Source organism: Telmatherina bonti (genome assembly GCF_933228915.1).
Source record: "Telmatherina bonti genome assembly, chromosome: 2".
Classification (NCBI taxonomy): domain Eukaryota; kingdom Metazoa; phylum Chordata; class Actinopteri; order Atheriniformes; family Telmatherinidae; genus Telmatherina; species Telmatherina bonti.
This window is the reverse complement of record NC_136620.1, coordinates 13752894-13765149: the sequence shown is the minus strand read 5'-3', so window position 1 is coordinate 13765149 and position 12256 is coordinate 13752894. Positions and strand designations below refer to the sequence as shown.

At 40.9% G+C, this 12256-nt stretch overlaps 1 protein-coding gene across 1 annotated transcript in view; it reads right to left on the bottom strand.

Annotated features, from left to right (window-relative positions):
- The window catches only part of znrf1 (zinc and ring finger 1), a 72101-nt gene extending 60051 nt beyond the window's left edge, over positions 1 to 12050 (bottom strand). Inside the window, exon 1 of the mRNA XM_079250028.1 lies at positions 10915 to 12050. Within this exon, the coding sequence (XP_079106154.1) occupies positions 10915 to 11308 (394 nt within the window). The 5' untranslated portion in view covers positions 11309 to 12050. The remainder of the gene's footprint in view (positions 1 to 10914) is intronic.
- Positions 12051 to 12256: the final 206 nt, after the last annotated feature.

Below are 12256 nucleotides of genomic sequence, written 5' to 3'. Positions count from 1 at the left end.
CAAATAGGTATAAATTTATCAACAAATCTGTAATAATCTGAATCTGTGGATACCATATGTTCATTAATGGTTTTATTTGGATTAAAATGAATCTGGATTACAAATCTCTGTAAAAGTCTGTTGTTTACGGTGTCCTTTGTTCCTGCCAATAAGCATGCGAAGTGTTATAAAGCATACGGTCAGTCAGCAATTCTGTTTCCTCTGTGGGTATTTTCCCCGACAGCAGACAGATTTGGGTCTAATCTTGGCTATTTCTGGCTCAGCTACAGTACCAGCAAATCTTATCTGGCCCAGATGAAGCCCAAGTGCCCAAACCCGGCCACACATCCACCATGTTTGGTGGATATGGGCTTAGTTAGCAATACCAATATTAAGGTTATATGTGGGTTATGTGAAAACCTGCATGTATGGGCCAAATTTCTTTTTATGTGGGTTACTTTTTATATTTGAAGTATTTGTTGTTGTTGTTTGTTTGTTTGACTGACATCATTCCAACCTGATTCATGGGCCTTGCCAAACTTCAGTGCAAATACTGGGTTTCGAAAAGAAAATTGCATTTTAAATTTAAAAAGAGGAAAGTAAGAAATCAAAAAATATTCAGAAATAAAAGATGTTTAATTGGCACTTTTCGTGTCAAATAAACCGGCATTACTGAACTTTGGCTCCGTTGCATTCCCTAACAAAAGCTAATTTGGTATCCATCTTGCATTCTGCCTCTTCTCTGAGCTCTCTCCAAGCAGCACAAGTCAGTTTAATGTTGACTCTAGTCTCTTGCGCTGTTCTTCCTCTCTTTTCCTCACTTCCTTTTTGCTGAATAAGTCTTTAAAAACAGCCAGGATGTTGATATCCAGTTGCCTCTGTGTGACACAAGGCCATAAGGCAAAATGCAGCTGTCACTTAATGCCCAAGGCTGAAAGAAGGAAATGATGAAGTCTGGTTTCTCAGCCTCAGGATGCCTCATGACAACGTCAAATCCAGGAATGTGCATAACAAATGTCAGTGTAGCATCGAAATGAGACAAAAGCACGTAGTTTTATAGTTATAAACTGATGTGGTGCTTTAATTGCTTCTTTATTGAGCATTTATTCAGGGAAATACTTTCCCAATAAACAATTAGATTTACTCATAAAAACATATAAGATCAATTATGATGGTTTGTTTTTTTTACTGTTTTTAGTCACTTTCACACTAACAAAAAGGTCAAAGAAAATGCTTTTCCATGTTTTTCTTTTTGTTTTGGACAAGAAGAAACAGAATAAATCATTTTTAGCAAATGGCTGAGATGTTAAAAAGAAGAAGTTAATATTAATGATAATAATTGAAATTTGAAACAGCAGTGTTATAACAAACACTGAGTTTGGATTTCACATACCAGGACCAATTGGTAGAGATGCTTAGACAGGTTTATTTCCACACCTTTTGAAAGGAAGTTATAAAAGTCACAGCAAATTTACCTGTACCAAGTGGTAGACCAGGACCTTAAAGTGTTAATCATGTTGCACCCTGCAGTAGAAATTTAGTGAGAACAGCTAAACTTTAGATATAAAGCTAAATAAATAGATAAATAAAGCAATAATGCACAACGTAAATTCTCTCCAGATACTGATAAAAGTTAAAGCTCATAACTTTTACATTTACTGATATTAAAATCGGATTTAGTTCGAACAATTAAAACCAGCATTTAGCTGAACATTTGAGTCCTGAACTGACATAGTGCTGCTGCTCATCTGGGAGACAAATGGACTCCCTAACAGCACAAACGGAGGCTGTTGGGTGATTTATATAAATAAAAAATTTTTAAAAACTGATTCTGATTGTTCTGTTTAGTATTCATTCCTTTTCCCCCTTTTTGTACACACTGGCCACATAAATTAAGCTTTAAAAACACATCTGCACTTGTGTGGTATCGCTGGGGAATTTGTGTCTGAGGTCTGCGTGGATTAAACTTGTTGCTTAGAAAAGGAGAGCAATTGCTATATTGATTAAGCACTGATGCTGTATTGACAGACGGAGTCAATGAAGAGGGAGGAGGATGGTGGAGATGCCCACTGGTTTGAAGGATGACTACAGCTTACGGATATACAGTAGAGATCTAAGAAGTGCTAAAGCAAAGGGTTGGACTGGAAAGTTGGTTAATTATTCTGTTGGGTTTCCGTATCCACGTCACACCGACAAGCTAAACAAAGTTGTGTGTGAGTGAGACAGAACGTCTCCTGCTCAGCATCAGAGCTTAAACCTTCCTTCATAACAGACTGGCAAGCCACCACAATGAGCTCCATTATTCCTTTCTGTCCGTTTCCCTTAATGATTCATCCTCTGTTATTTCGCTCCCTCTTCACACCCAGTTGCTCTGTCACATCTGTCTGTTTTTTTGACATTTTATTACAGAGACTCCAGCCTTTGGTGGCAGGACTCCAACTTCAAACCCTTTTCAAACTGTCCAGCTTTTCATGCTTCTCACTGACAGCAGATGTGGAACATAGAGACTAATCACAGCAATTAAGACTTGCATGGCCTTTTGCATGTGAGACCAAAGCATAAAATCAGAACGTTGCAAAACAGTTTGGGTTCTGTTACTTAACCTCTGCAAGGCCTATTTTTCTGTTCATGACACCCAGGCAGATGGGTTTTGGCAAAATACGGTTGTTTTAGCTTGGTTTGTTTTCACACTGCCCTTAAGGCAAGTAAGCCAAACCAACAGTACAGTGTGATGTAGTTACAATGTTCTGTTTGGGGTGGTATTGCCCAACACTGACCAAGAAGAAGAAAGCGAGAAAGAAGAAGCAAGACTCATGGACTGGTCAGAATCTAACAAAGAAATCTTCCCACTTCCGCCGGCTTGTTTAGGTAAACAATAAAACAACAGCAAGTTTAGGCGTTCTCGGGTCTTTGTTGTGGTCTGAGAGTTCAAACTTAATATGATTTTCATAGAATCTTGACAAAACATAACACACTATACGTTACTTCTTTTTCTCTATCTGCTTCTTAATCTTAATAGTTCTTGTTTCAACTAAACATAAAAAAACACCAAGTGTTCACTTATACTTATTAATGATGGAAAATAGATGCAACATTTTACACTTAATTTACACTTCTTTTGCATTCAAACCATAGAAAATTCTTTGATTTAAAAAAAAAAAATCTGCTTTAATATTTCATTGTGAACTGCAGAAGAGTTCCTGTGTGCTGGGTCTGGGCTGCACAGATGTGAGGAGCCAGCAGAGGAGTACTGAAATCTAAACATGAATGACTGAATCTGCCCATGATCCACCATCAGGCAGCAGCCATTTGATGCAGCTGACATGTTTGGCTTCCACCTGCATCGGGCCAGACATGGATGGAAGAGGTCATTTAACTGCTGCTGCTTTCTGCCTGTGTGTGTGTGTGTGTGTGTGTGTGTGTGTGTGTGTCTAAGAGAAAAACAGAAAGAGCATGTAATCTCCAGGCAGGGCATGTAGCTACATTACATATGCAACTGCGTGGCTCTTGCTGGTTTGCATCGTGATAAACATTAGTCTGCATCTCTTAACACTAGAAAAGTGTTTCATCAACACACACACACACACACACCTTGCTTCTGTCTTATAATTTAAAGAGACAGTGTCTTCTCCTTATTAAAGATTATTTTAACTCTGTCGTTAGTCCCTCCCATTGTTCCCTTCCTGCATCTATCACAAACACACCGCCCTCCCAAGGGCGAGCAGGAAGGAGGAACCTGTGGCCTGCCTGCTTAACAGCCATTTTACACTGTTTTCAGTACAACAGCAATGAGGGTCTCCAGAGACCTTGTTTTAAAATGAAACCAGCATTTGCGTATGTGGATGGGTTTACAGTCCCTGAGGGGAGAGACGTCTCAATGTGCCTCCAGTGCTAATTGGGAGCGTCACAAAAAACTGAAACTCTGAAACGAGCTCAACATTTTCAGAGCGGCAGTTCCTGTTTCTTTGTGGTACCACTGCTACGGAAGGCTGAAAAGTGCATTTAGTGCTGGAGATAATGCATACTAACAGCATGTACAGGTGCAGGTGCAGCAACAGGCTTGAATCACTTGGTTGGAAAAAGCTTTCAGTCTAATGATCAGTTACAGACATCCAAACATGGCAGAGAAGGACATCTGGATCCATATATGGAATTCAAGGTGAAACCGTCTTTGCTGTTGGCTCTCTATTGACAACATGTCATCACCATGTTCACATCCTGACATAACGCAGCTCTGATCTGTTGTTACTCTACGCAGAACGTTCACGGACACTAAAGGGCTGAAGCAACGTGCACATTGCGTTGCTCATTGCGTTGCTGTTGTTGTTAGCATGCGGTCAGCAGCAACAACGGCTTTTATATGAACGTGGTTCATGGACTGCTAGAAAAAAAAAAAAAATTTAAGTCAGTGGTTTCCAAACTTTTTCTGCAGGGCCCCCTTTTGATCGACGATGATATTGTCGAGCCCCTGTCCCGTATCATGAACCAAAGGAACAAACTAAGAAATGCATGGTTTGGTTTTAGTGGCTGTATTGTAGGTAACTATATTAAAACCATGTCAGTATTATTATCCATTCTTCTGCTTTAGTGTGAAACATTTTAAACCAGGAATCTCTGCAAACTACTTCAGGTGAGTGGAGTTTTCTATGAGAGGATGCTGCTTTAGTAAAACAACTTTACTATATATGATAGTTGGACTGTTTATTTCTAAAGTAACCTGCAGGCTTTTCTTTCGTTTTGAGGATGAAAAGTCCCAAAGTGGTGTTGTAACCTGTTTGGCTTCATACTTCATTATATTGGATGATAATATTTTGGTACATGCTAAAGACTACGGTCCCTGTGATGGCTGTGTCTACAGCCACACATGGGTAAATATAAAAATGCATCACTCATACACTTAATTTATTTTGTTCAACGCAGACCAATATTTTTGTTAGACATTACTTTCATGTAGCATCACAACAATTCTGAAAAAGCGCGCATTTTAGTTTATGTTGTGATGGTATATTTGTTTTTCATTTGTTGTTTTCCTTGAGTTTCAGTGGCTCCAGTCCCTCACTGTGAACCATTGGTTTTTACTATTACTGGTCAAGCAGGGACGGATATGCTCCATCATAGTTTCTCTTTTTTTATTACTTGAAGTCTCTCTTGTTGATCATTTCCTATGAGTATTCTAACAAATTTGTAAAATCTCCCAAGTTTTATTTAGCCTTGCCGCCCCCCCAGTTTGGGAACCACTGATTTAAGTGCACAAGGCTCCATCCGCTAAAGCAGTGTTTAGTTCTCCTCAGAGCATCCAGGACTCAGATAGCACTGAACGGCATCAGAAAACTTTAGACATAAAGACCCTAATTATACCGTTTATTTTCAGTTTTTATTCAGCACGACGGCGACACAACAAACCTCTGCATGTTAAACATTTTCATATCTCAGGAGGAAAGAGAATATATACAGTATTTAGTATTTCTTACATATATTCTCTTCTTGCTTCTCAGTCATCCTTTAAATATACACAGCCAAGTTTTGATGCGTCTTTATCCATAGGTTACTAAAATAAGTCCAACAAAACGTTGGTATCAATTCACAATTAAGCATTAGTATGGCTAGCATCACACTGATAACAGCTAGCTAATGATCCACCACCGAGGATGATAGAACTAAGAGTCATGGTTTCAATATTTAGCATTCTTTAATTTTTTTTTTTTTTTTTGGCTTATAACATGTAAAAAGTTTAAAAACAGAGAACATATTTCTTTCTTGTTCTATTTGACCTTCAATTTTTAATCTGTACATTGAAAAACTCCACAAGAATCTTATCTGCCTAAAATTTCACTCAAAAATATAATTAACTCGCATTTATAAAACATGTGTTCCTCGTATCACAAGACCTGAACTCAATGCGAACAGTTTAAGCAAACCGCGTACATATTAGTTGCATTTCAGAAATGAAAAGTTTGTCATACACTTACACGTCCAAGTTGAAGCTGTTGTACATTTTTCTAGAAAAAGTTTCAGCTTCTACATTTTCTTCCTTTTGCTGAGATTTTTTAAAGTTTTTTTTTTTTTTTTTTTATTACTCAAAAACAACACCCAGAAAAGATCAATATCCAAAATAGCATTGGATGAATTGACCACTTTATTATTTCTATGACAAACAATCTCATGAATAAAGGAATAATTAGATTGCAGAAGTTGTTTTCAGTGTCTGCTTCCAGTGTTCCCAGCAGGATATATAAACTGGACTGAAAAATAAAGCTGAGAACACGTCCCAATGAATCCAGCTCTTTCATCAGCTGGTAATACTCTTCTTGCTCTCAATACCACCTTAATCAGACCAAATATGGGCTTTCTGGAGAAGGGAGAAGATCTCAAAATCATCTCAAAGTCACAAATATCCTAAATGGGCAAAAAAAAACTCATCAAATTTAGTTTTCCTTGCTTTTGTCAGATAAATGATTTTTTTTTTTAAACTCCTCGTAAAAACACTGACATGATGAGCAAAAAGTCTCTTTTCACACAAGTCCTTTTTTTTGTAGTGAAAAACTAACACCCCAATGCTTCAAATTATTTGTAACTTGTTATTTTTGTTTAATTATATATTTTATTGGATGCATTTTATCTACTTATACATTTTTTTAACCTTTATGTAACTCCAGAAATCAAAATGAGTAAAGAAAAATATGTCCTGTAGTATGATGCTTATGGCACACACATAGAAAAGATAAGCGTATATGAACTATAACCAAGTGCATATCATTTATTTATAGAGCTGTCAGTAGCATAAATAAACAAACAAACAAACAAGCCCTGTGCTGCAGCTACAGCTCGACCAGGATGAGTGTTTCCTGCTGGAGCCATAAACAGCGGATGTTCTGACACAGCTCCGTCGTGCTTCTAAAGGCAGCGAACAGCAGAAACGTCAAGAAAAATCTCCTTCCCCAACACGTGGAATGAAAATTTAGCAAAGGTCACGTTCAGCATTCTGAATGAAACGTGGCAAAACTGGTTACAAAGGCAGCAAATCAATCATGACAGCGTTTCCGAAGTGACATTTTGGTTGGTCACATGCTTCAGATCGTATCTAGTGAGCTTTATCTACCTCCAAACGCCTGATAACAGATAAAGGTTTACCTTTACTTTAATTGGAGATGAGTTTTTCTTTAAATCTTGCTGTCTTCCACCACCTCTCCTGATGGTCCTTTTCACATCTGAGGCACAACAGGTCACTCAGACGAGCTGCCTGTCGCTCGTCTGAGTGACCTGTTTATCTTTTATGTGTGAAACCTGAGTCAGGGGTGTGCAGCACTGCTAAATCCTGTCATATCTCCGTGTTTCTGAACATAAAAAACTTCATTTCTGCTTGACAGAACAGCTGTTGCAATGGCATCGCTATCATTTCAACTTTTTAATTATAACAGACCAGCTGGTTTTTTTCAATGCATAGAAAAACCAACAGCGTACAGTTAGAAGGTGTATGTCCGTCCAACAGGTCGCCATCAGAAAATAGAAAATATTCCATATTTAAGGTTATTTCATTCATCGTACCGTTGCTACATCATGAGGTTTGTCAGCTGCTGAATACTTGCTGGCTTTCTGATTTGATCCTCGTGCCATTCATGCGCCAAAGTGGCCCAAACACAGAGTGCAAAGTTGCTCCTGAACTCACTCCAGCACTTTGCTTTGCAATAACATTGTAAAAAAGAAACTTTCAGGCCACTCGGGCATGGAAAGAGCCCTTCAGTGTATCTAATATTCTCCTCTTTATGGTCATTTTGAATCGCTTTGGAGATGTTTCGAGTCCCTTTATGGCTGTTTGACCTTTCTTTGCTGCTGTTTTATGCGTCTTCATGGTAATTCCAGCTCTACCTGTGGTCATTCTGAACCCTAATGGGGTCACATTATATGTTTTTGTAGTTTTTTTGTCTGTTTTTGCAGCAATATAATTTCTTTTAATTGTCTTTATAGCTATTTGCCATTCATGTGCAGCTCTTTTATGTCTCTGTGTGGCTTTTTGTACCCCTTCAGAATTATTTTGCATATATTTGTGGTTGTTTTGCCTTCTTTTGGCTGTTTTGTGTCTCTTTGAAACTGCTTTTATGTCTCTGTGTCCCTTTGCTTAATTACTGTCATCGTCGTGTTATCATTTGCTCTTTGATAAGTATTTGTGTCATTGTGCATTTTTTTTATCACTTGGTGGTAATTTTGCAAATAACAGGTTGTTTCATCGTGGTTTTATCTTTTTGCGGGCATTTTGGATTTACCTGCACTTATTTTTCATCTCCGTTAATGTTTAACACAGCCCAAATAGTTTAAAAATGCAGCATTTCAGAACAACTTTATCTGTGTGTGTTGTCTGTGTGTTACAGTGGTAACACAGCTTAACGGGTCAAATAAAGTTAAAACTGGTACCAGTTTAATCGAAGGTACAAAATGCTGATATTAATATAAGCTTGAAAGAACACAGTTTAACAAAGGATTATGATGCTGATGTGACGGTATTTAAAACTAGAAATATTTTGTGGAAATCGTTACTTTTTTTATTTATTATTGTGAAGTGTGAAATTTGAGTGCAATATTTTGGAGTATTACAGTGTATTGTAGAAATGGCGTTTATACTTCTCCCCGCTACTTTTCAGACATGAAATATGAAAACGTAAATATTGTAAATGAAAGAACATGTTGGATACAAACCTGGAAATGAAATTACTTTTCGCGTTATTTTTATTTCTCGTCCCTCTTTAACATAACGTTGGCGTTACTGATGGGCTTTTAAGGTCATTTTGCATCTGTGTGAGAAGTTTTCACATCAGCGTGGCTTTTTTTGTGTCACTGTGTGATGTGTAATCTCTGTTTTATGTCCTTTCACAGCAGCTCCATGTCTCTTTGTAATGGTATGCTGTCTCTCTGTAACTGTTTTATGTCGACATTTGATGTCTCTAAAAGGTTTCTTTGTCGCTATTTTTTATCTTTGTAGTTACTTTGCAATTATTTTATGTCTCTCTGGCTCTTTTATGTCCTTTTATAACCCTTTGACATCCCTTTGTTGGCTGTTTTATGTTGCTGTAGTTACATTGTTGCTCTGAAGTTATTTGTCTTTCTCTAGTTTCTGTAGTTGTTATTGCTTCACTTCATTTCAACATTGTTTTACAGTTATTTGACAGCCTTTTGTGGCTTTTTCGGATCTTTTTATAGTTGTTTTTCATCATTATTGTTGTCTTGTTGGGTCCAAACTAAACCTTAGGGAGCTAATCCCATATGAGCCCTCCATAAACCTTGCAAAATTTCAATTTAATATCACAGGAGGTATTGAAATGTGTTTCCACTGGTTTTAAAAGGTCTTTAAAAGTCTTCAGATGAAACTCTGAAGAACTTTGCAGAATATCAGCCCGCCCACAAAATGGCCAAAAAGCGATGTAGTCATGAAAACACTGCCGCTTTCAGTCTGCAAATTGTTTCCTTAAGGCTTCTTTGTTCAGCCTTGCTATCTGACATGTGCAACTGCTTCAAATTTTCCAATTTTCTACAGATTGCCCTCCACTCCTTCAGCCTTTTCGCCTGATATGAAAGCACATCAGAGTCAGTCGGTAATGTAAGAAGGGTAAAAACAGCTGAGATGTTGACGTCTGACTTGCTTTCCTCCTGCTGTGAGGCGGTCAGGGTTTTGGTAATGAGAGCCTGGGGACCTGGCTGAACCTGCTGTGTAGAAGAGGAACAGAAGTGGAAGAGTGCTCATAATGTTCCTCAGTTACTTTATGCTGCGCGTTTCAGCAGATGCGGTTGCTGTGTAATCAACCAAGGCAATGTGGTTAAAACCAGAATTCCAAGGATTATTAAAAAAAAAAAAAAAAAAAAGAAGTTTGATGTTTATTTCAAGTCATGTGGATCTAAATAATCTGATTACATGCAAATTCACGCCACTGATTGATGTCAGGTCCTCTATCTTGTGACTTCACTTGTAGTTTTATGATGATTAGTTTTGTTTATATTGATTTAATTTCATTTAAAAAATCCTCAGGTTCTTTTTTTTTTCAAGTAACTTAGATAAGAAAAGGCTTACCGTGTTTTTCAGGTCTTATTTATTTAGCCCATTTTCTGAGTTCAGTGCAACAAAGAACCAGGAAAAAGAGTAAACAAAGCAGCATATTTGGACTTTTGGAACATGTGTTTTAAGATTACTTTGAAACTACTTTGTTTCTGTTTCAGTGTAAATGACCTCAACTGGCCTTTTATTAACTTGGCCATGTGCAGTCCTATATCTCTGTGGAGGTGTGTTAAAAAACAGAGGCATATTGTGGAGAGAAGTAAGCTGATGATTAACACCAAGAACAACCCTCTCAACCCCTCTCTCCATCCTCCCTCCCCTGTCTCACCCACCTCCATCACTCTCCTCCCTCCTTCCACTCTAATCGCAGGGCTAATTGACTCAGCCAGATTTGGCAACAGGCTTATTAGTGTCATTTCACACAACAAGGAATGACCTATGCAGATAGCGCAGCGCGTGACAGTAAAGATGAAGCTGCACCTCATCCAAATCCAGCATAAACACGCACATAACTGTGAAATAGCCTATAAACAGTTCCGTCATGTGGGTGTTTGATTAAACCAATGCTCAGTATCTTCACTTTCAGACAGTTTGCTACAAGAAAGATATCAAGTTTGCTATGAGGAAAGCGTTTCTTTGTCGGCGCGTTTTCCTGCTGAACTTCCCTTCAGCGCAGCCAAATTTAATGGCACCGCAGTGGCAAACTCCCAGCAGGTAAACAAGGTGTGGGTGCTGGTGGGTGTCTGGGAATGGGAGCTGCTGCTGTCCGTGGGATTGTGTTTGTGCGATGATTAATCCCTCAGCCGTCCCTAAAATAATAATAAAAAGAAAAAACCTGCCTGCTGATGGGTGTGAGTGTGTGAAAGAGGACGTGTTTGTGCAGCAGACCTTACCGCTGTGCGCGCTGAACCAGCGGGGTGTGATGTGCAGGGGCAAGGTGTCAGCCAGCGACCCCCGGGACCCCAAATACAGCACCCCGTCCGTGTGGTGCCCTCCGCCCCCAGTGTCCTGGTAACCGGTTCCATGGGGGGCCGCGGTCGTGCCCCCTGACCCCCCTCCAGCTCGATCCGAGTCCGTCCCTCTGGGGGTGTAAAAACCGAAGGGCACGGCGGAGCTGTGGTCGATGCCCATCCCGGCCACGGAGCTCACCGAGCGGCTCCGCAGGCCCATGGTTCCGCTCGGCCGGTAGTGACCAAAGTGGGCCGAGGGTGGCACCGCGCTGTCATCCGAAGAGACACCGGGAAAAGCACCCCGGGGCCGCCCTGCCGTGCTCTGTTTTCCCCCCATCCAAAGCGGGAGAGAAATGGGTGGGGGTTCTGTGTGGAAGCAGGAGGGGGCTCGGCTCGATCCGCTAAGGGTCGAGAGAGCCCAAACAGGCTGTCGCCCCCCCTCCCCTCGCTCCTGTCTGTCTCTCGGCCTGCCTGTCTGCCTGGCTGTCCGCGCGTGTCAGCAGGCTCGTCAGCTCTGGCTCTCTGCAGACGCAACAGCCCGTTTCCCTGCTGAGCGGAACATGAGCCAGCCCTGACGTCTGGATTCACCTCACCCGCAGACACGGCCGGGGAGGAGGTGTGTGTGTGTGTGTGTGTATGTGTGTGTGTGTAAGGGGGTGGCTGCTGAGCCGAATGACGCTAGAATCCCAGCACGACTAAACCAGATGCTCCCCTCGCCGTCCCAGGTGCTTATCCTACCATTGCATATCCGGCAGCAACACGTTTATCCCGCCCGGTCCGGAATCACAGCAGCGCCGCAGTGTTCACTCCGCCGCTCGCGCCTCATCTCATCTCAGATATCGTGACAACTGTTGCTGTCTGTCTGACCGCCGAGAAAAAGACGGTCTGTCTTGGAGGTAAAATGACGTCGTCACCGTCCACGCCGTGTGTCCGGTCCGTTGAGCTCCAACCAGCGGTCGCTTTTTCCTCCCCCGGAGATCGGGGTCACAGTGAAGCCGCTCCCCTGCGCGCAGATCAGCGCTCCGCTCCGCTGCCGCTCCGTCGCCGCTCCGCTGCCGCGCCGCTGCCGCCGCTACTGGCCAGACAATGGACGCGTTTCAGTGCGCAAGCTCGGATCAAAAATACAGACGGGACGGAGACGGTGCAGCGACAAGACATTGGTTTAATTCCTCAGTATGGGATTGGCCTGGTTTTCTGTTAGAGGGGGGTCTCATCTGCTGGATCATATGAGAGGTATTTTAGGAGAAGACAGGTGTGGTGAGACCAGAAGGTGTAGGTTACTCAG